The sequence below is a fragment of the Mustelus asterias genome, chromosome 13, assembly GCF_964213995.1.
Source record: "Mustelus asterias chromosome 13, sMusAst1.hap1.1, whole genome shotgun sequence".
In the NCBI taxonomy this organism is placed as follows: Eukaryota; Metazoa; Chordata; class Chondrichthyes; order Carcharhiniformes; family Triakidae; genus Mustelus; species Mustelus asterias.
The window spans coordinates 8,485,660-8,511,158 of NC_135813.1; the positions used below are offsets into that span (position 1 = coordinate 8,485,660).

At 47.5% G+C, this 25,499-nt stretch overlaps 1 protein-coding gene across 1 annotated transcript in view; it reads right to left on the reverse strand.

Moving 5' to 3' along the window:
- The window catches only part of kcnt1b (potassium sodium-activated channel subfamily T member 1b), a 423,250-nt gene that overhangs the window by 210,836 nt on the left and 186,915 nt on the right, over positions 1 to 25,499 (reverse strand). The window contains exon 2 of the mRNA XM_078226287.1: positions 4,649 to 4,728. Within this exon, the coding sequence (XP_078082413.1) occupies positions 4,649 to 4,728 (80 nt within the window). The remainder of the gene's footprint in view (positions 1 to 4,648; positions 4,729 to 25,499) is intronic.

Here is a 25,499-nt window from a genome sequence, read left to right on the forward strand (position 1 = left end):
AGAAAAAAACCCCAGCATCCTCGATTTAGGCTCATTCGCAATGAATTAACGTCGTGCCAAGTCTGGCTTGGTTGATATCACCTTTGCCTCCGAGTTTTCCAGCCACCGAGGCGGCGGCTCTTCATCTGTCACTGGGGTCTTTCAGAACCGCCGATGTCACTGGCATTTTATGTGGCTCACCCATCCCACCACCGGGGAACCTGTCACCGGGGAGTGGGGGGGGATCAGTTTTGGCAGGACTGGAAGATTCCGCCAGCGGGAAGGGCTGGAAAATCCCACCCGACACTTCCACTTATAAAAACCAGGATTCCCTCAACCTGCTGTGCTGCCTTCTATGACTTGTGCACAAATACAATGTACCCCCAAGTCCCACTGTTTCCACACCCGCTTTACAATTCCATCCTTTATTTGCTTACCCTCTGTGGACACTAAGGGGCAATTTAGCATGGTCAATCCACCTATCCTGCACATCTTTGGACATTAAGGAGCAATTTAGCATGGCCAATCCACTAACCTACCCATCTTTGGACGCTAAGGGGCAATTTAGCATGGCCAATCCACCTATCCTGTACATCTTTGAACACTAAGGGTAAATTTAGCATGGCCAATCCACATAACCAGCACATCTTTGGACAGGCATGTCTGCCACTAGAGGGAGATGTGTACCAAGGTCTCATTGAAAATCCCACTTCGATAACATTGCGGCCAGTTGCTTGCACTCATCGGAAAGAATTCAACAGCTCGTCTCTTTGTCAGGTTTTATTTCCTTAGACTGACCCTATTGATAAATGTATTGTTTCCCTGCGATGCTTAATATTCAAACCTCCCTGGGAACATTGGCTTAATTCGAGCTTAATTCTGTTTTAATTCTGTGTTAATCTTGACAAGCTTTGTAATTATTGATGTTTTCTTGAAACCTTGGTCCTCCGACATTCTTTCTCACCCTTGTTTGAGTGAATAAGTCATGCTGAAGAGACACGCTGGTATTTGAATTCAGCAAAGCCGTATTCTTCAACTATCCCGTAAACATTTAGAAGCTGTTCAACAACCACTTGCATTTATGTAGCACCTTTAACACACGCAGTAGAATGTCGCACGGCACTTTACAGGAGTGCTACTAAACAAAATTCATCACCAAGCCACGTAAGCAGACATTAGGTCAGATAACCAAAAAGCTTGGTCATGATGTGGAGATGCCGGTGTTGGACTGTGGTCGGCACAGTAAGAAGTCTCACAACACCAGGTTAAAGTCCAACAGGTTTATTTGGAATCACGAGCTTTCAGAGCGCTGCTCCTTCATCAGGTGACTCACCTAATGAAGGAGCAGCGCTCCGAAAACTCGTGCTACCAAATAAACCTGTTGGACTTTAACCTGGTGTTGTGAGACTTCTTACTGTGCCGAACAGCTTGGTGGAGGAGGTTAGTCTGAAGAAGTGGTGTAAAGGCAAATAGAGAGTTTTAGGGAGAAACTGTCCCTATTAGGGGGAGGTGATGGCCTAGTGGTTTTATCACTAGTCTATTAATCCAGAAAATCTGCTGATGCTCTGGGGACATGGGTTCAAATCCCTCAACGGCAGATGATAAAATTCAAATTCAATAAAAAAATCTGGAATTAAGAATCTACTGATGACCATGAAACCATTGGTGATTATCAGAAAAACCCATTTGGTTCACTTTTGTCCTTTAGGGAAGGGAATTTGCCGTTCTCACCTGGTCTGGCCTGCATGTGACTCCAGAGCCACAGCAGCATGGCTGAACTGCCTTCTGAAATGGCCCAGCAAGCCACTCACCATCACCTTCTCAAGGGTAACTAGGGATGGGCAATAAATGCTGGCCAGCCAGCGACGCCCATGTCCCATGAATGAATAAAAGAAAAAACATTTTAGAAGATTCGAGAGCAAGGGGGCTGAGGTTTACGGGAATTGGTAAAAGAAGCAATGGTGATAGGAGGAAAAAGCATTTCACGCCGCGAGTGCTTAGGGTCTGGAATGCGCTGCCTGCAAGTGGAGGCAGATTCAGAAGAGGGTTTCCAGAGGGAATTGGATCATTATCCTAAAAGTAAGAACATGCAGGGAGAGAGATACTTAGTGAACTGTTCAGTCAGCAAGCCAGCACTGATACAATGGGCTGAATGGCCCTCTTCTGTCCTGTAAGCATTCTGTGAGAAACTCCAAAGCCTAGGAGCTCAGCTGCTCAATGATCAACCTGTTTGACTGCATTCTGAAAGCATATTCTTGGGCCATTAAGTCCTGGGGTGGAACTCGAACCCTGAGCCTCTGGCTCAGAGGCAAGGACACTCACCCTTTGCACCACTGGACCTCTGCTCTGCCTCATACTATACAACAGTTAGACATGCAAGACTTGAAAGCATGATATTAGGCTGCCATTCATCGCAGGCCCGGGTAAAGTAGCAGAATCATAGAAACCCTGCAGTGCAGAAGGAGGCCATTTGGCCCATTAAGTCTGCACCAACAACAACTCCACCCTAGCCCCTACCCCAACAACCCCACACATTTAGATCATAAGAACTTAAGAACTCGGAGCAGGAGTAGGCCATTTGGCCCCTCAAGCCTGTTCCGCCATTCAATCAGATCATGGCTGATCTTTTCGTGGACTCAGCTCCACTTACCCGCCCGCTCACCATAACCTGTAATTCCTTTACTGTTCAAAAATTTATCTATCCTTGCCTTAAAAACATTCAATGAGGTAGCCTCAACTGCTTCACAGGACAGGGAATTCCACAGATTCACAACCCTTTGTGTGAAGAAGTTCCTCCTCAACACAGTCCTAAATCTGCTCCCCCTTATTTTGAGGCCATGCCCCCTAGTTCTAGTTTCACCCGCCAGTGGGTGGCCATTTACCCCGCTAATCCCTCCTCTAAGCTACATATCCCGGGACACTAAGGGGCAACTTAGCATGACCAATCAACCCAACCTGCACATCTTTGGACTGTGCGAGGAAACCGGACCAAACCCACGCAGACACGGGGAGAACGTGCAGACTCTACACAGACGGCGACCCAAGCCAGGAATCGAACCCGGGTCCCTGGAGCTGTGAAGCAGCAGTGCTAACCCACTGTCCCAATGGGCATGTTACCGGACAAATAATCCAGAACCCTCGACTAAAAGTGCAGAGATACAGGTTCAAACCACATGAGGGCAACTTTGAGTTTACTTAAATAAATAAATCCAAAATAAAGACCCACTCATGACATCCATGAAACCATTGCCTTGTGTTAATAGTCCAACTGGGTGCATTAATGTCCCTTTGGGAAGAGAATCTACTGTCTCTCGATGCCCTGGTGTATACACGTGACCCAAGACCCAGGACAATACGGTTGGCTCTTATCTGCCTCTGAAATGCCTGGCAAAGCTAATCAGCAGCATCAATACTTCAAACCAAAAAAAAAATGCTACCACTCATACGGATTGCGGCGGTTCACGAAGGCAGCTCACCACCGCCTTCTCAGTTAGGGCAGTAAGTACTGACCTTGCCAGCAACACCCACATCCTATGAATAAATAAATCAAAGAGTATACCTAATGAAATGTCACTCGCAATGACAAGCCATGACTGCTCTTCACGTTTTTTTTTTGGTTTTAAAAGCTAGTTTCAGTAATTCTTCTTTGCAATGTTAATTTCAGGCTGCCACGTACTTGTGTCACATCATGTCCAACCTTCATCTCATTTTAATAACGACGCCACCAAACTGAGTGAGTGGGTTGGGATTACAGGTGAAAAATCAGCATTTCCCACAGGAATTGATCATTTTTCTATCCGCATCTCTTCCCCGTTTCCAAATTCAATTGCTTTCCCCGCCCCCCCGGTTCATTTTGTTGGAATCGCGGCTGTTTACCCTCCCAGTTCAGTATTTTTATTTTGTGTTTCCCTGCGCAGGGTGTGACAGAAGCCTTCCCTGTCCTTGACAAATGAACAGGTTTAATGTGGCGTGACTTATATAAATACACGTTCCGTCTTTCCATTTGAATGGGCACAGCATCTCGACAGGGCCAAAGCTCTGAGAAATTTCGCAATAACTCAAGGCTTCACAGATTATTTTAATTAATGGGCATTAACAAGTCTCTCGCTCCTCGTGGCTGCATCATGTCACCACTCATATCACTATTTTTCTTTCTAGTTTTAGTTCATTTATTAGTGTCACATGTCGGCTTACATTAACACTGCAATGAAGTTACTGCGAAAATCCCCTAGTCGCCACACTCCAGCGCCTGCTCGGGTACACTGAGGGAGAATTTAGCGTGGCCAATTCACCTAACCAGCATGTCTTTCGGACTGTGGGAGGAAACCGGAGGAAATCCACGCAGACATGGGGAGAATGTGCAGACTCTGCAGACAGTGACCCGAACCGGGAATTGAACCTGGGTCCCTGGCGCTGTGAGGCAACAGTGTGTGCGAGATTTTACTGTCTGCAAAGTGGCTGTGGCATTTTACAGACACTACACCAAAATATTTAACCGCATGCCAAGCCCTTCAAGATGTTCCTGAGAGATGTGTTAAGACACTACATAAATGCAAGTGTTGTTTGATTAATTCCGTTCTTGCCTGCTCTGTACCTTATAGTGCAGCTTCTTTGTAACGAGTGTGAAGCAGCAATGAATCTCAGCAACAATCCTGGTCATTTCACTTACTTGATCTTTGGTTTTTAATGAAGAAAAGCTTCAGGCGTTCCTTGAAGGTGTTCTCGTTCACGTAGAATTCTACCTGTACCCTGGAGAAACAGAAAGTAAGTCATGTAATCAGGCTTCGTCTTATTATTTGTGCTGTTTACACATAACGCCACTCTGGTTTCAGTCTGATTTTGTGGCTAATTAACCATTCAGTCTGAACAACAGTAAATCAAAAGATATCTCAAGATCAATTCATTCACACAGACACACTCACACACTCACAGACACACTCACACACTCACACAGGCACACTCACTCACACAGACACACACAGTCACACACACTGACAGACGCACACACAGACACACTCACTCACACAGACAGACACACACACACAGACACGCTCACTCATTCACACAGGCACACTCACGCACACACACACTCACACTCACAGACACACTCACACACACTCACACAGGCACACTCACACACACTGACAGACACACACACAGACACACTCACTCACACAGACACACTCACTCACACAGACAGACACAAACACACACACACACAGACACACTCATACACACAGACACACTCACTCACACACACAGACAAACACACACACACACAGACAAACACACACACACACTCACACAGACAGACACACACACACACTCACACAGACACACACACACACACGCAGACAAACACACACACACGCTCACACAGACACATTCACACAGACAAACCACTCACACAGACACACTCATACACACAGACACACTCACACACACACACAGACAAACACACCCACACAGACACACAGACAAACACACACACTCACTCACACAGACACACTCACACAAACATTCACACAGACACACGCTCACACACTTACAGACACACGCACTCGCACAGACACACTCACTCACATACACAGACAAACACATACACACAGATACACTCACACAAACATTCACACAGACACACGCTCATACACTCACAGACACACATACACTCACATCGACTCACTCACTCACACACACAAACACATACACTCACACAAGCACACACGCACTCACACAAACATACTCACAGACACACACACGGACACACACAAGCACACACACACTCACAAACATTCACATAAACACACAGACAATCATATACACTCACACAGTCTCACACACACACACAGATACAAACATGCATATAAACACGCAGACTATAAAATAATGAGGGGCATAGATCAGCTAGTCACATCCTTTCCCAAAGGTAGGGGGAGCTAAAACTAGATGGCATAGGTTTAAGGTGAGAGGGGAGAGATACAAAAGGATCCAGAGGGGCAATTATTTCACACAGAGGGTGGTGAGTGTCTGGAACAAGCTGCCAGAGGTAGTAGTAGAGGCGGGTACAATTTTGTCTTTTGAAAAGCATTTAGACAGTTACATGGGTAGGATGGGTATAGAGGGATATGGGCCAAACGCGGGCAATTGGGGCTAACTTAGTGGTTCAAAAAAGGGCGACATGGACAAGTTAGCCGAAGGACCTGTTTCCATGCTGTAAACCTCTGTGACTCAATGACATATACACTCACACTCTCACACAGACACACACACACTCACACACACACACTCTCACACAGACACACACACACTCTCACACACACACTCTCACACAGACACACACGCACTCACACACACACACTCTCGCACTCACACACACACACTCTCACACAGACACACATACACTCTCACACAGACACACACACACACTCACACACAGACACACACACACACACACTCTCACACAGACACACACACACTCTCACACAGACACACACACACTCACACACACACTCACTCACACAGACACACACACTCTCACACAGACACACACACACTCTCACACAGACACACACACTCACACAGACACACACACTCACACAGACACACACACACTCTCACACAGACACACACACTCACACAGACACACACACTCTCACACAGACACACACACACTCACACACACACACTCACTCACCCAGACACACACACTCTCACACAGACACACACTCTCACCCAGACACACACACACTCACACAGACACACACACACTCTCACACAGACACACACACTCTCACACAGACACACACTCTCACACAGACACACACACACTCACACAGACACACTCTCACACAGACACACACACACTCACACACACTCTCACACAGACACACACTCTCACACAGACACACACACTCACACACACACACTCACACACACACACACACTCTCACACAGCCACACTCTCACACAGACACACACACACTCACACAGACACACACACACACTCACATAGACACACACACATACACATTCACACAGATACACACACACACTCACACAGACACACTCTCACACAGACACATACACTCTCACACAGACACACACTCTCACACAGACACACACACACTCACACAGACACACTCTCACACAGACACACACACTCACACACACTCTCACACAGACACACACACTCTCACACAGACACACACTCTCACATAGACACACACACACACACTCACACAGACACACACACTCACACACACACACTCTCACACAGACACACTCTCACACAGACACACACACACTCACACAGACACACACACACTCACACACTCACTCACACAGACACACACACTCTCACACAGACACACACACACTCACACAGACACACACACATACACATTCACACAGACACACACACACACTCACACAGACACACACTCACACAGACACACACACACTCACACAGACACACACACACTCACAGACTTACATACACACATGCACACATACACAGACACACAGAGACACATATTCGTAGACGAACATGCATACACTCAAAAGGGATTTAGCTCCCTTCAGTTGATAGAAGCAGTAGGTGGCAGCGTTGAGATTGAAGGAGTCAACATCCCGCCCTGTGCTTTGCAACCATTTTTCCCAAGGCTTTCCACTCAGCAGTCCAGCTGTGCAGCCAAATCAGACAGGAGTCTCAATGTTATAATCTTGTTGGCAAGTGGGACTACATACACAGTGCATGCAGCAGGTTGAGTTAAGGAAGTGAGCGTCTATACCAGCGGTGGGCAACCTGCGGTCTGGGGGCCACACGCAGCCCAGCTGGGTTCTGAGTGCAACCCATGAGACATTTTGGGGGGAACTCTCCCATCCTGCCCGCTGCGGGAATCGTAACGTGCAGGGGGCAGACCACGCGAAAGTCCATTGACCTTGAGCGGGATTCTCCGGTTTTGGGGCGAGCGCGGCCGGAGAATCCCATCCTTTATTGATCGATGCCCTCCCTGCAGGGTTCCAACATTCTGCTGGTTACCCCACATGCTTTATTTCCTCCTGGTACGACTAGAATGATTCGCAGGTAAAGCAAGGGTGAGTGAAGTGAGGCGAGTGCTGATTGCTCACAACGTCGACTGTGAGAGCCGTGCGCTCCCTCTGTGCCCAAAGTGTCAATATTTCTTTCATTTTTACCATTTGAAGTTGATGAGAGTTCTATTAATATATGAATGATTCAGCATTTTCTGGAACTCGTAATGAAATATTCGGCGTGTATTAAATGTATTTAATCTTCTTCATGGGGTCACGGTGAGTGAACAAGCCCGATTTCAATCTTGTGACCCACTGAGATGAAGGAGGGCCACTCATCCGGCCCACTCACTAGCCGAGCTTGCCCATCACTGAAATATGATGTGTGTGCCGTATAATGTTTACCAGTAAAGCAATACAGTCTTAAAGTATCACATGACACGCGTGTACTTTAACATTCCATTTCACATCATCATGCATCATGATACATGGTTCAGCGTCATTCTATTTGTGTGTGGAATGATGGTTATTGCGTTTTCGAGGGCTTCCTCTGGCCGCTATTTCTAGTTCTTGCAGAATGTCTTTACCAAATCCTCTAGGGTTTGTTGACAGGGGACGCGTTGACAAGCCTATTATAGTCTTGCTGCACTTGCTAAACCTCCATTGGCATTCGCTCTGCACATTTCCCTGAGGTGGCCATCAGGGTTTTTTGTGTTGTCTGATTCACGAGTGTCACAGAGACTCCAGTGAGTCAAAAACTAGACACAAACATCAGTCGTGGATCACCACAAACAGTAAATGCAACCAAAACACCAGCCAGGCTTTTAAAAATTACCTTCAATAGTTTATGATCTAAAGAGAGTACAATGTTGAAGACTGATGGTTCACGGAGAAAGCTCCTTGGGGGTCGTCAAAACACAGTTATGCCTCTAGTGTTACAGGTTTGTGCTCAGTGACCGAATGAGTCATTTTTCACAAACTGTGAAACCCCCAAGATCTATCTAGTATTTCACTGTTGGCCAGGAATGATGTTATGGATTATTCGTGAATAAAAGCATAACATGTTCATCTGAACATCCCCATTTATCTTAACTAAGTTAATTCCTCTGCGAGAGTGGGAGAGGAACGTTAAGATAAATGTACAAGGTGCTGATACGCTCCTAAAAGTATAATTCCAGCATCCTTCCCCTTATCATATAAACTGCCCTCACCACAAGGTTGTGCGGGTAAACACTAGTGTTTAATAAGTGTTTAATAACTAGTGTTATTTAGTAAATAGTTATTCAATAAATAGTGTTTGATAACTACATTCTGCACTCTCTCCTTTCCTTCTCTATGAATGGTATGCTTGGGGTGCGCACAGCTGGAGAATCCCACTTCTTATGTCACAGTAGGGCGCATCCCTGCCTTTGAGTCAGAAACTTCGGGTTTGAGCCCCCCGCCCCCCCCAGGACTTGACAGCCAAGGAAGCTGCATTCATAACACGGCCAAACGGGCTAAGAGTCAACCTGCAAAATCCTGACAACACACGCCAACAACAGGCGGCAGAGCGGGAGAGATTCCTGGTCAGCCATGATGCACCATCATGCTCCCATCATGCTCCCATCATGCTCCCATCATGCTCCATCATGCTCCATCATGCTCCCATCATGCTCCATCATGCTCCATCATGCTCCCATCATGCTCCATCGATGGAAACCTCCAACCTTGCCCACAGCTGGGATTCTCCGGCCCCACCGAATTCTCCATTCTCGCTGGCAGCTGGACAGGAACGGACGGGATCGGAGAATCGGGGCGGCACGACGACACTGTAGTTAGCACTGATGCCTCACAGCGCCAGGGACCCGGGTTCAATTCCGGCCTTGGGTGACTGTCTGTGTGGAGTTTTCACATTCTTTCCGTGTCTGCGAGGGTTTCCTCCGTGTGCTCCGGTTTCCTCCCACACTCCAAAAGTGTGTAGGTTAGGTTGATTGGCCGTGCTAAATTGCCTCTTAGTGTCCCAGGCTAGGGGGATTAGTGGGATAAATACGTGGAGTTACAGGGTCAGAGTCTGGGAGAGATGCTCTGTCGGAGAGTCGGTGCAGACTCGATGGGCCAAATGGCCTCCTTCTGCACTGTAGGGATTCTATGAATCCTGGCCCATAAGACCAGAGTACAACATGCATGTAAAAAGTGCATGTTACCACAGCAACTAGCAGCCCCCTGAGTGAACTGTAACATACCACCACGTTAGATTTATTCCTAAAATGGTACATCTCAGACAGATACAAAACAACTTCAAGCATGGGCGGATGAAAGCCATTCACTCAATGCAGGCGCAGTGGGGGCGTGATTCCAACCGGCAGCCTAAAGCCTGCAAGTGTTGTCTAAACTGCACCGTCCCCTCACCAAACAATTAAACTCATTGACCTGTCAACCATGAGGGCTCTTCTCCACCTGTTAGCAGCAGAATAATGGATTGTGCATTTCATGGTGTAGCGATGTTCAATGTTCCGGGTTAATAGGAGCACCCATGGAGGAGGTGCAATGAGTATGTTATTCAATAGGAGGCAAAAAGCTCCAATTGTAACCATTTGGGGTAATTAGAGTCATAGCGTGGGATTTTACAGCCTTGCTCGGGCGAGTCCGGAAATTCCAGCCCGTGATCAACGGAGATTTCCAATGTCGGACCCTCGCCCGCGCCAATTCCGTGGCTGGCAAGGTGGTAACGTTTCGGCCATGGAGTCATGGGGCGGAATTTTACCATCCTGTCCGCCACGGGAATTGTAACAGGCGGGACAGGCAAAGGTCCGTTGACCTCGGGTGGAATATTCTGACCTCAGGGCGAGTGCGGCCGGAAAATCCCGCGCACTGTGCCATCGAGGAATACAGCACGGAAACAGGCCCTTCGGCCCAGCCGATCTATGCTGACCGTGGCGCTCTCCCAGCTAGGCCCAATTGCCGCCTTTAGGTGAACAGAGTTAAAGAAACTACTAAACCGCTGCACCTGCAGCCCCCCCTACACCCCTAACCCCCTCCCATTTCCTCTCCCCCCAATATTGGCAGGGAGAGTCATGGGAAATTTTAACTCAATGACCTATGGAAATAGAAACATAGAAACATAGGAAAACTACAGCACAAAACAGGCCCTTCGGCCCCACAAGTTGCGCCGAATATATCCCTACCTTTTAGGCCTACCTATAACCCTCCATCCTATTAAGTCCCATGTACTCATCCAGGAGTCTCTTAAAAGACCCTATTGAGTTTGCCTCCACCACCACTGACGGCAGCCGATTCCACTCGCCCACCACCCTCTGTGTGAAAAACTTCCCCCTAACATTTCCCCTGTACCTACCCCCCAGCACCTTAAACCCGTGTCCTCTCGTAGCAGCCATTTCCACCCTGGGAAAAAGCCTCTGAGAGTCCACCCGATCTATGCCTCTCAACATCTTATACACCTCTATTAGGTCTCCTCTCACCCTACGTCTCTCCAAGGAGAAAAGACCGAGCTCCCTGTAGAAGCAACTGATAGCAGGCAGGGGATAGTGTCAGGCTGTGCCATAACAGGGAAGTTGGTGGTTAAGGTTCATAAAGCCTGTGGCCTTGTGTGGCACTCCTGTTCCCACTGGCTCTGTTGGAGAAGTGTACCCTGATTGGGTGTCCTTTCACTGCATTCACCTGCAGAGAAAGTCACAGATTACTTCCATGCTCGAGCCAAAGTCTAAACCGTAGCCAGGGCTTAATGATGTCCTATCGCAGGGACCAGTGGCCAAGAAAGGTCTGTCTGTAACGCGACCAGACATGTCGATGGCAGGTGGTAAGAATGGGACAAATTCTTGGTCAGACACATGGTGGTAAGAACAACAGCCATCCCTTCAGATTTAAAGAAGCACCCACCAGTCTCAGGTGCCACCTGCTGAGAACAGCCAATGAAAATGGAAAATGGCGGCAACAACACCGCGGGTAAGTCACTATCCAATTTTACCCCTCACACGCCTGTTTATCCGAGGGGCGTGTGTGGGCAGAAGGTTCATAATCACTCCCTAAATGTAATAAAACAAAGACTTCTCATGTAAACACAGTGGTTAGCGCTGCTGCCTCACAGCACCGGCGACCCAGGTTCGATTCCAGCCTTGGGTGACTGTCTGTGTGGAGTTCTCCTTGTGTCTGCGTGGGTTTCCTCTGAGTGCTCCGGTTTCCTCCCACAACTCAAAGATATGCAGGTTAGGTGGAATGGCCATGCTAAATTGCACTTTAGTGCCAGGGAGATTACTAGGATAAATACATGGGGCTACAGGGATTGGGCCTGGTAGTGGGATTGTGGTTGGTGCAGGCTTGATGGGCTGAATGGCCTCTTTCTGCACTGTAGGGATTCGACGATTCTATGATTCTAAACGGCCCTGGCTGGGGATTGTGTGATTTTCTATGATTTTGGGTGCAATCTTTGTCACGCAAGTGCAACATCCCTTATCCTTCCATCAGCAAGATCCCATTGATTGGAATGGAGGATTAATAGACTGCTTTTGATTTGGCGTTCATGGGGGGGGGGGATTGGCCAGAATATTCAAAGAACTGTCTACTCTTCCTTGAACCATGCCATTGGACCATGTATTTCCACACGAACAGGCAGATGGGACCTCCGTTTAAGGCCGGAATTCTCCAACCTCGCCCGTGGCTGGGATTTTCCAGTCCCGCTGCAGTGAATGGAGATTTGGCTAAGCGCCAAATTCTCCATTCTCGCTGGCAGTGGTGGCGGGGTATGCGAGACTGGAGAATCTAAGCCTAAGCCTCAGGAAGAGGGACACGTCTGACAGCGACCCATTCTCTCAGTGTGGCACTGAGATATCGGCTCTCGGGCCGAATGGCCTAATTCCGCTCCTATATCTTATGGTCTTATGATCACGGTGGAACTTGAATCCACAAGTTTCTGGCTCAGGGGCCAGAGTGCCACCAAATAAGTCAAGCGGATCCAAGGCTAACAATCGAGGTAATTTTGTGAAAAATTCCTTTTTCTTTAAGGATAATCGTTTGGCGGAGAGTTTAAAGTCATCAATTATTCTCGGCACTCTGCTATCGATAATTAAGCTTTTATCTCGTCACTGTCATGGATTGTTGCATCAAATTCAATTCAATTCAAGGCATAACTATAGGGTTCGTGGTGGGAGATATAGGAAGGATATCAGAGGTAGGTTCTTTACGCAGAGAGCGGTTGGGGTGTGGAATGGACTGCCTGCAGTGATAGTGGAGTCAGACACTTTGGGAACATTTAAGCGGTTATTGGATAGGCACATGGAGCACACCAGGATGATAGGGAGTGGGATAGCTTGATCTTGGTTTCAGATAAAGCTCGGCACAACATCGTGGGCCGAAGGGCCTGTTCTGTGCTGTACTGTTCTATGTTCTAATTGCAAAAAGAAAAATCAAAAACAAAGCATGTTGGGTGTGCCCCCCACCAGCAAACTGAAGGAGGCCGCTGGTCACAGAGCCATTCCTAATCACTTCTTTTTATCTACAATGTAAACCATCTAAAAGTTAAAGCAAACTCCTACAATGAGCACAGCTTGAGTTTTATTTCACACAGGTAGACAATTCCTGTTGTCATTGGGTGAGGTTTTCCAACCATTTCCATTGGTGGAATCGCCTGGCCCTGTCACAGGCAATCTACGCAACCCCCCATCCCCACCCCCACCCCACCCCATCTCATGGCGGGTTCCCCGGCAGTGTGACAGGCAAGCCACATAAGGCAACGCCGCAGACAGGATCTGTGAATCTGTTGTAAATCTGTGGAATTCCCTGCCCAGTGAAGCAGTTGAGGCTACCCCACTGAATGTTTTTAAGGCAAAGGTAGATAGATTTTAGAACAGTGAAGGAATTAAGGGTTATGGTGAGCGGATGGGTAATTGGAGCTGAGTCCGTGAAAAGATCAGCCATGATCTTATTGAATGGCAGAGTGGGTTTCAGATGGCCTACTCCTGCTCCTAGTTCGTATGTTCTTACCACAGAATCATAGAATCCATACAGTGCAGAAAGAGGCCATTCAGCCCATCAAGCCTGCACCGACAACAATCCCACCCAGCCCTGTGCCTGTAATGCCACGTATTTACCTTGCTAATCCCACTGATACGAAGGGGCAATTTAGCATGGCCGATCAACCTAGCCCGCACGCACATCTTTCGGACTGTGGGAGGAAACCGGAGACCCCAGAGGAAACCCATGCAGAGATGGGGAGAACGTGCAAACTCCACACAGACAGTTATCTGAGGCCGGAATTGAGCCGGGGTCCCTGGCGCTGTGAGGCAGCAGTGCTAACCACTGTGCCACCGTGCTGCCCCTAAATAGATATCCTCCAGTCCCGTCGGAGGCCAATAGCATGCCACCTCCGCCACTGCAAAACATGCTGCGGGGGAGTGGTGGGGGGGGGGGGTTTAATTTGATTTGATTTGATTTATCATTGTCACATGTATTAGTATACAGTGAAAAGTATTGTTTCTTATATACAGAAAAGGCATACCGCTCATAGAGAAGGAAAGGAGAGAGTGCAGAATGTAGTGTTACAGTCATAGTTAGGGTGTAGAGAAAGATCAACTTAGTGCGAGGTAGGTCCATTCAAAAGTCTGACAGCAGCAGGGAAGAAGCTGTTCTTGAGTCGGTTGGTACGTGACCTCAGACTTTTGTATCTTTTTGCCAACGGAAGAAGGCGGAAGAGAGAATGTCTGGGGTGCGTGGGATCCTTAATTATACTGGCTGCTTTGCCAAGGCAACGGGAAGTGTAGACGGAGCCAATGGATGGAAGGCTGGTTTGCGTGATGGGGAAGAGTTGGAAAATCCTGCCTAGTTAGTGACATGATGGGCACCCTTTCTTTAAAAAAAAGCAGCAAATTAGAGTAGGTTGCCTGAGAGAACAGTGGAAGTACGTTAAATTTCCAAAGGGAAACTGAACAAAAGCTTGAAGAAGGTAACGTCTGTCGGTTGAGATGGAAATAGCCGGGAGCTGAGCTAATTGGATAGCTCCTCTGAAGAGGCAGAAAAGGCGAGATGGGCCGGCTGGCCGGCGATTCCATCAGTCCCTGAGGCCAGATCATGTTCCTCAGATTTCAGTGAGAGAAAATCGATGGCAACAGTGACGCCAATGTCAAGAAAGATCTGTAGGCGGTTAACCGTGACAAGCCAAAGGCCCACTGGGACTGTCGGGGGGGAATGGAAAATTGAAACCGTTCCAGGAGGTTTGAAAGAGAATCTGAGGACTCGGAATGTCTGGCTGATAACCTAGTCAACATTGTGAGCAGGCGGGAGTACATGGTGACGCCTCGGGGAATTGAAGTTACTGATGCTGTCAACATTGATTAAGTTGCTGTTCTCAGACTTTCTGCACATGCTGGGCTATAGCATCCATCCCTGATTCCATAGAATCATAGAATCTACAGTGCAGAAGGAGGCCATTCGGCCCATCCGGCCTGTACTGACAGCAATCCCACCCAGGTTCCATCCCTGTAACCCCACATATTTACAGTCCTCATCCCCCTGACACTAAGGGGCAGTTTAGCATGGCCAATCACCCAATACCGCACATCTTTCAGACTGTGGGAGGAGACCTGAGCACCCGGGGGAAACCCACGCAGATACGGGGAGAACGTGCAGACTCCACACACAGACAGTGACCCGAGGCCGGGGAATTGAACCTGGGTCCCTGGCGCTGTGAGGCAGCAGTGCTAACCACTGTGCCACCGTGCCACCGCCAATTCCCCATTTGACCCTTGGTGCATTGCTGTGCCAATCATAGAGTGAGGGTTCAATGAACCTCTGCGCAACAGCAATTAAACAGCAATCACTTGGGATTGTGCTTCAAAGTGCTGGCAAACCTACATTTCGGCTACATTGATCGATACCGCAATGGGCCTCTATAAACGTGTCCACAGAGAGTGAGTTACTTCAGATTGATTTGCTGCAGTATGTACACAGAGAATAACAAATTCATCTTGAATCTGTGCATGATTCTGCCAAGCAGACCTATCGATAAAGCTCAGGGCAAGGACAGTCTGTGGGTTTTACTGCAATTGACAGCAGAAGGAAAAATATTTAAACGTTTCAGAAACCTTAGAGAACGGTAAAACAACCGATTTCAGTCAGTTATTTTTCTAGCACAAGCTGTAACTTGGAAAGTGCAAAGTTGGGAAATGTAAATGTGGTTGTCACAATTTATTTATTAAATCAGATGCTTAGCACTTCAGCTTATGCCCTGAATTTCAATCTTTTTCGCAGAGGGCGTGTAGAGAGAAGGGAGCTTGTTCACGTCATTCTCCCGAAGAATACAATGATCTTGACGTTGTTGGAAGTGGGTCTTGCAAACAGAGGGTAGGGGAGTAAGTTAAAGTTAATTTGTTCGTCGCAAGTAGGCTTACATTAACACTGCAAGGAAGTTACCGTGAAAATCCCCTAGGCGCCACTACTCCGGCGCCTGTTCGGGTACACTGAGGGAGAAATTAGCACGGACAATGCACCTAACCAGCACTTTTTTCGGATTGTGGGAGGAACCCGGAGGAAACTCACGCAGACACGGGGAGAACGCGCAGACTCCGCACACACAGTGACCCAAGCTGGGAATTGAACCCGGATCCCTGGCGCTATGAGGCAGCAGTGCTAACCACTGTGCCACCGTGCCACCCCAGAGTAGTGGAAAGAATTAGAGAGAGAGGACAGAGAGAAAGACGGTGGGGGAGGTGGAAGGCAATGCTTTGGGTCAGGAAAACGTCTATGGGGAATTTCCTAGGGGATTTTCATAGTAACTTCATTGCAGTGTTAATGTAAGCCTATGTGTGACACTAATAAATAATAATAATAGTCTATGGGATTCCCCACTGGGGAGTCAGTCCAGCCCTCCTGCCTAATTACTCAGCTCCTGTCTGCTTTACAACCTTGATTCAAACATAGAATCAAAGGGTGGAATTTTCCCATCCTGCCCGCCACGGGAATCGTAGTAGGCGGGACAGGACCATGCAAAGGTCCATTGACCCCAGCCCAATTTTCCGGTCTTGGGGCAAGCGCGGCTGGAATATCCTGCCCAGAGAATCCCTCTATTCCATGATCTATCAAATATTTATCCAACCCCATAGAATCATGGAATCCCTACAATGCAGAAAGAGGCCATTCGACCCATCAAGCCTGCACTGACAACAATCCCACCCAGGCCCTATCCCCATAACCCCACATATTTACCCTGCTAATCCCCCTGACCCTAAGGAGAAAATTGACCATGGCCAATCAACATATTTGCACATCTTTGGAATGTGTGAGGAAACCGGAGCACCTGGAGGAAACTCACGCAGACACGGGGAGAACGTGCAGACTCCACACAGACAGTGACCCGAGGCCAGAATTGAACCCGGGTCCCTGGCGCTGTGAGGCAGCAGTGTTAACTACTGTGCCGCCATGCCGTCCCAAAACCAATGGAAAACATGGACTAAAGAGCTGAAATCCAGACATGAGGTGAGAGTGACTGCCCTTCATTTCAAGGCAGCATTTGACCAAGCATGGCATCAAGCAGCCCCAGCAAAACTGGAGTCAATGGAAATCAGGGGAAAGTCTCTCCGCTGGTGGGAGTCATTCCTAGCACAGAGGACATTGGCTGTGGTTGTTCAAGGCCGATCATTCCAGTCACAGTGCTCGCTGTTTCGTAGGTTAATGTGCCGAACTCAACCATCTCCAGCTTGGCTTCCGGTCTCTCGGGGAGGCCGCAGGAGGAGGTAAGGAACCTGAATGCTGCATTAGGATAAACGTGGGGATGGTCCAAGCCCGAACTAATGTTATTCTAATAAAAGACTCCAATTTTACCTTCTAAATCACTCTGCTCAATGCACCAATTCCCTCTTTCAGTCTGTACTCGTTGGAGTTTAGAAGGATGAGGGGGGATCTTATTGAAACTTACAGGATACTGCGAGGCCTGGATAGAGAGAACATGGAGAGGATGTTTCCACTAGTAGGAAAAACTAGAACCAGAGGGCACAACCTCAGGCTAAAGGGAAGATCCTTTAAAACAGAGATGAGGAGGAATTTCTTCAGCCAGAGTGTGGTGACTCTGTGGAACTCTTTGCCGCAGAAGGCTGTGGAGGCCAGGTCATTGAGTGTCTTTAAAACAGAGATAGATAGGTTCTTGATTAATAAGGGGATCAGGGGTTATAGGGAAAAGGCAGGAGAATGGGGATGAGAAAAATATCAGCCATGATTGAATGGTGGAGCAGACTCGATGGGCCGAGTGGCCTAATTCTGCTCCTATGTCTTATTGTCTTATGGTCTTATGGACTCTAAATTGGTCCTTAGTGTCCAAAGATACATAGATTAGGTGGATTAGCCATTGTCAATGTGTGGGGTTAAGGGAATACCCAGGGTAAAATGTAATTGCAACACTCTCTTGTTTGTGTAAAAGCCTCTCATGATGGACTTTCTTGAGGTTGCAGGGCATTAAACATGGCCCTTACAAATGCCCATTGTCACTCCCTTCAAAAATGGCATGGTGCTTTATCAGGTGTGACCTCTCCTTCTAAATCTGCGTTGGCTGCTATTAGGTAGTTGATTTTATTTTCACATTGGTAGTCCTCACATTTGTTCCCCAGTGTCAGATCCATGGCTTTGCCAGTTATTTGTTAAACAATAATCATAGAATCCCTACAGTGCAGAAGGAGGCCATTTGGCCCATCAAGTCCACACCAGCTTTCTGACGGAGTTTCTTACCCAGACCCACCCCCCGCTCTATCCCCATAACCCCACACATTGACAATGGCTAATTCACCTAACCTACGCATCTTTGGACACTAAGGGGCAATTTAGAATGGCCAATCCATAAGATCATAAGACCATAAGATATTGGAGCAGAATTAGGCCACTCAGCCCATCGAGTCTGCTCCACCATTCAATCATGGCTGATATTTTTCTCATCCCCATTCTCCTGCCTTTTCCCTATAACCCCTGATCCCAAGAACCTATCTATCTCTGTCTTAAAGACACTCGATGACCTGGCCTCCACAGCCTTCTGCAGCCACTCTCTAGCTAAAGAAATTCCTCCTCATCTCTGTTTTAAAGGATTGTCCTTTTAGCCTGAGGTTGTTCCCTCTGGTTCTGGTGTTGCCTACTCGTGGAAACATCCTCTCCACGTCCACTCTATCCAGGCTTCACAGTATCCTGTAAGTTTCAATAAGATCTCCCCTCATCCTTCTAAACTCCAACGAGTACAGATCCAGAGTCCTCAACCGTTCCTCATACGACAAGCTCTTCATTCCAGGGATCATTCTTGTGATCCTCGTCTGGACCCTTTTCAAGACCAGCACAGCCACCTAACCTGCACATCTTTGGACAGTGGGAGGAAATCGGAGCACCCGGAGGAAACCCATGCAGACACGGGGAGAACGTGCAAACTCCTCACAGACAGCCACCCAAAACTGGAATTGGACCCAGTTTCCTAGTGCTATGAGGTAGCAGTGCTAGCCACTGTGCCACTGTGACGCCCATAATGGGCGTGAGGTCACCCGGGTTTGTTTGTGTGGCTCTGCCACTGTGCTAAATAGGATTAATCGAAAGACAAGGGCAGCAGATACATGGGAACATCACCCACCTGCAAGTTCCCCTCCAAGCCACACACCATGCTGACACAAGCGATACACTAAAGCTTGGGGCAGCCACTGCAGAGGCACAATGGGGAGTTCGCTGTCTAAGACCTTCAGACATTGTGAACTGAGGGGAGGGGAATTGTATAGAACCTCCTTGGACTGTATGACTCACATTGAATGTAGACAGTGAATATTCCCTGTATCACAATTGTATAGATGCACCTCACGGTGCAACTTGCTTCATGTAAGCAACTTAAATACCTTTGCACCATTTGTAATGATCATTTTGAAATGTCTGTAATGTTTCTTTGACTGTACTGAGGCACCTCAGAGTCCAACATGATGTATATCGAGATTCTGAATATTATTATTTTGTGTGATGGCCACTTTGGAATGTTTGCAATGTTCTTTCAGATATTTTACAATATCTAACAGCACAGTGGGTGCACCTACCCCACAGGGACAGCAGCGTTTCAAGAAAGCAGCTCACCACCACCTTCTCAAGGGCAACTCGGCAATAAAAATTCTGGCCAAGTCTGCAATGCCCACAATCCTGTGAAAGAACTATTAAAAAGTAAAGCAGAACAGATCAAAGCCGAGTATCTATGAGGAACTGTGGGCCATCCGCAGCAGAATTGTTCTCCAGAAAAATGAGACCTCATAGCCCGGCATCTCCCTCAGTCGAACATTATCAAAAGCCAGGGGGTGCCTAACAATACAGTGTCAGTCGAATGAACTCACAACACAGGACTATCCGCATACTAAGCAGCAGAAGCATATAGACAGTGCGAAGCAACCCCACAAACAACAGATCATATCAAAGCTCTATAGTCAACCACATTGTCACAGCAATGTGGTTGACTCTCAACTGCCATCCAAGAGCAACGAGGGATGGGCAATAAATGCTGGCCCAGCCAGTGACACCCATGTCCCACGAATGAATAAAAAAAAAGTCCTGCTATATCCAGTTATGATGAGGGTAGGGCAGTGGATGTTGTCTACATGGACTTCAGTAAGGCCTTTGACAAGGTCCCTCATGGCAGACTGGTGCAGAAGGTGAAGTCGCATGGGATCAGAGGTGAGCTGGCAAGGTGGATACAAAACTGGCTCGGTCAAAGAAGACAGAGGGTAGCAGTGGAAGGGTGCGTTTCTGAATGGAGGGCTGTGACAAGCGGCGTTCCTCAGGGATCAGTGCTGGGACCTTTGCTGTTTGTAATATATATAAATGATTTGGAGGAAAATGTAACTGGATTGATTAGTAAGTTTGCGGACGGCACAAAGGTTGGTGGATTTGCGGATAGCAATGAGGACCATCAGAGGATACAGCAGGATATAGATCAGTTGGAGACTTGGCCGGAGAGTTGGGAGATGGAGTTTAATCCGGACAAATGTGAGGTAATGCATTTTGGAAGGTCTAATACAGATAGGAAATTTACAGTAAATTGGCAGAACCCTTAGGAGTATTGATAGGCAAAGGGATCTGGGTGTACAGGTACACAGGTCACTGAAAGTGGCAACGCAGGTGGAGAAGGTAGTCAAGAAGGCATACGGCATGCTTGCCTTCATCGGCCAGGGTATTGAGTTTAAAAATTGGCAAGTCATGTTGACTCTTTATAGAACCTTAGTGAGGCCGCACTTGGAATATAGTGTTCAATTCTGATCGCCACACTACCAGAAGGACGTGGAGGCTTTGGAGAGGGTACAGAAAAGATTTACCAGGATGTTGCCTGGTATGGAGGGCATTAGCTGTGAGGAGAGGTTGGAGAAACTTGGTTTGTTCTCACTGGAGCAACGGAGGTTGAGGGGAGACCTGATAGAAGTCTACAAGATTATGAGAGGCATGGACAGAGTGGATAGTCAGAAGCTTTTTCCCAGGGTGGAAGAGTCAATTACTAGGGGACATAGGTTTAAGGTGCGAGGGGCAAGTTTTAAAAGAGATGTACGAGGCAGATTGTTTCCACAGAGAGTGGTGGGTGCCTGGAACTCGTTGCCGGGGGAGGTAGTGGAAGCGGATACGGTAGTGACTTTTAAGGGGTGTCTTGACAAGTACATGGATGAGATGGGAATAGAGGGATATGGTCCCCGGAAGCGTAGGGGGTTTTAGTTAAGTCAGGCAGCATGGTCGGTGCAGGCTTGGAGGGCCGAAGGGCCTGTTCCTGTGTTGTAATTTTCTTTGTTCTTTGTTCTTTGAATTGTGATGGACAATTAGATGACTGATTGGAGGTGGAGGCTCCAAAAACATCCCCATCTTCAATAATGGGGGAACCCAGCAGATCAGTGCAAAAGACAAGGCTGAAGCCACCATCACCCAGTCATGTCAATCGGATGGTTGAATGCAGCCTCTTCCTGAGCTCTCCACCGTCAGCTGGTCTTCAGCCAATTCAATTTACTCCACGCTATATCAAGAAATGCTGAACGCACTGGATACAGCAAAGGCTATTAGCTTTGACAACATCCCAGCTGTAGAGTTGAAGACTTGTGCTCCAGAATCATGGAATCCCTACAGTGCAGAAGGAGGCCATTCAGCTCATCAAGTCTGCACGGACTCTCCGACAGAGCATCCCACCCAGGCCCTCTCCCTGTACCTTTATACATTTACCTCACTAATCCCCCGAATCTACACATTTTGGGACACTAAGGGGCAATTTATCATGGTCTATCCACCTAACTTGAACATCTTTGGAGTGTGGGAGGAAACCGGAGCACCCGGAGGAAACCCACGCAGACACGGGGAGAACATGCAAAATCCACATAGTCACCCGAGGCCAGAATTGAACCCGGGTCCCTGGCACTGTGAGGCAGCACTGCTAACCACTGTGTCACCATCCTGCCCACTTAACCCGCACATCTTTGGACATGGACAAGAGTGCCGTATTCCGGAGCCGAGGTGAGACTGACTGCCCTTGACGTCAAGGTAGCATTTGACCGAGTGTGGCATCAAGGATTCCGAACAAAATTGAAGTCAATGGAAATCAGGGGGTGGGATCTCTCCGATGACTGTAGGATGATGGCTGAGGTTGCCCCACTGCATTATTCCAGGAGTTTCTCAGCATAGTGTCTTTGGCCCAGCCATCTTTAGCTTCTTCATCAATATCTTCCCCATATTGTAAAGTCAGAAGTAGGACTATTCACTGATGATTGCACAATATTTTGTACCATTTGCAATTTTTCAGGTACTGAAGCAGTCTTGGCTTGCATGCAGCAAGAGTTGGGCACTCAGACTTGGGCTGGTAATTGGCAAGTAACATTCATGTCACACAGGTGCCAGGCAGTGACCATCTCCAACAGTAGCCAATCTAACCATTGCCCCTTGCCATTCAACACCATTATCATCATTGAATCCCCCAACAGTCAACTTCCTGGGGGGTCACCATTGACCAGAAACTGGATGAGGCGTTAATACTGTGGCTGCAAGAACGGGTCAGGAGCTGGGAATCCTGCAGTAACTCCGCAAAGCCTGCAAGATGCAAGTCAGGAGTGGGATGGAATACTCCCCACTTGCCCAGATGAGTGCAGCTCCAACAACACTAAAGAACCTCAACATCACCTAAGACAAAGCAGCCCACTTGAATGGCACCCCTTTCACTATCTTAAGCATTTAGTCACTTCACCACTGGTGTCCAGTGGCAGCTGTTTCTACCAGCTACAAGATGCACTGCAGCAACTCACCAAGGCTCCTTAGACAGCACCTTCCAAACCTACAACCTCTAACACCTAGAGCGATAGGCACAGGAGATGCATGGGGACATCACCACCTGCAAATTCCCTTCCAAGCAACATGCCATCATGATATCACCTCGAAGGACAGGGACATCACCAACTGTAGGTTCCTTGCTAAGTCACAGATCTGGAAATATATTGCAGGTCCTTCCCTGCCAATGGGTCAAAATTCGAGAACCCCCTAACAGCCTTGCGGTTGTACCTACACCACATGGACTGCAGCAGCTCAAGAAGGCAGCTCAGCACCAGCTTCTCAAGGGAAAATTAGGGATGGACAATATAGACTGGCCTTTGCCAGCAGTACTCACATCTCATGGGACTGGACAGGCTAGATGCGGGAAGAATGTTCCCGATGTTGGGGAAATGCAGAACTAGGGGTAACGGTCTAAGAATAAGGGGTAAGCCATTCAGGACTGAGATGAGGAAGAACTTATTCGCTCAGAGAGTTGTGAACCAGTGGAATTCTCTTCCACAGAAAGCTGTTGGGGCCAGTTTGTTAGATATGTTCAAGAGGGAGCTGAAAGTGGCCCTTGTGGCTAAAGGGATCAAGGGGTTTGGAGAGAAAGCAGGAGTGGGATACTGAAAGTGCATCGACCATGATCACATTGAATGGTGGTGCAGGCTCGAAGGGCTGAATGGCCTCCTCCTGCACCTATTTTCTATGTTTCTATGGGCAAAAAAAAACAGAGACCACCCAGTTATTATCGCATTTCCATCTGTCCATCTTTGCTATTTGCAAATTGGCTGTTATGCTTTCTACATTGCAACAGTGACTACCCTTCTAAAAATTCACAGCTTCTAAATACTTCAATGCCATGGGAAATCTGAGGGTCGTGCTGGGCACTATATAAATTCAAGTTATTTCATTCCATCTGTTGTAGTTCCGATATTTACAAAGTTTAGAAAGCTTATTTATTAGTGTCACAAGTAGGCTTACATTAACACTGCAATGAAGTTACTGTGAAAATCCCCTAGTCGCCACACTCCGACGCCTGTTCGGGTACACTGAGGGAGAATTTAGCATGGCCAATGCACCTAACCAGTTAGCCTTTCGGACTGTGGGAGGAAACCGGAGCACCCGGAGGAAACCCACGCAGTCACGGGGAGAACGTGCTGATTGCCAGCTAGACAAACTGGTAATCACCCAGATCTGGGCCATGTCAACAACTTCAGTTGGAGAAGAGGCTGAAGTCGCACATCTTCATGGGCTATCTCCAGAGGACAGAAAATCAGCCATGGTTGCCATTTCTGCATGAGTAAGACGTCTCCCATTTAAGAAGATGAGGAGAACTTTTTTCTTACAAAGGTTCTTAATCATTCCCCATACACGTACGTTATTGGTAACAAAAAGATACCAGAGATAGTGAATGTCTCCTGCATGAAATCATTCAATCTAAATTGCAATTGAAAAGACCCCAGTTACTGACATTTACCTGTAAGTATCTTCCAACTCAAATATAAAACAGAGTGGCAGCAAATTCTTGTGACCTGCTCTAAAAGCTGGTAACTAAATAACCTGAGATTTAATCAATAACGAGACATCAGCAGAAAACCAAACAAAGATTTTCCTGATTCCCCGTTTCAGAGTAATCTTCGAGCTTTGGGAATTGTTTTTGGCAGGTGTCTTCCTTCTGACTCTCCAAAACAAATTCTCCTTTCCTCCTGCGTCCCACCCCAATATGCCCCAGGAAAGCAGGGCCACATGTTTAACTCACCAACTTCACACACACACTGACTGCAAAAATAACGGTACTTTTTCACTTTGCAGAAAAGATTTACTAGGATACAACCGGGATTTGATGGTTTGAGTTATAAGGAGAGGCAGGAAAGACTGGGACTTTTTTCTAAGTAGGAGTCTTAGGGGTGATCTTATAAAGGTCTATAAAATAATGAGGGGCATAGATCATCTAGATAGTCAACATCATTTCCCAAAGATAGGGGAGTCTAAAACTAGAGGGCATAGGTTTAAGGTGAGAGGAAAGAGAGACAAAAGTGTCCAGAGGGGCAATTTTTTGATACAAAGGGTGATGAGTGTCTGGAACGAGCTGCCAGAGGTAGTAGTAGAGGTGGGTATAATTTTGTCTTTTAAAAAGAGTTTAGACAGTTACATGGGTAAAATGGGTATCGAGGGATATTGGCCAAATGTGGGCAATTGGGATTAGCTTAGTGGTTAAAAAAAAGGGATGGCATGGA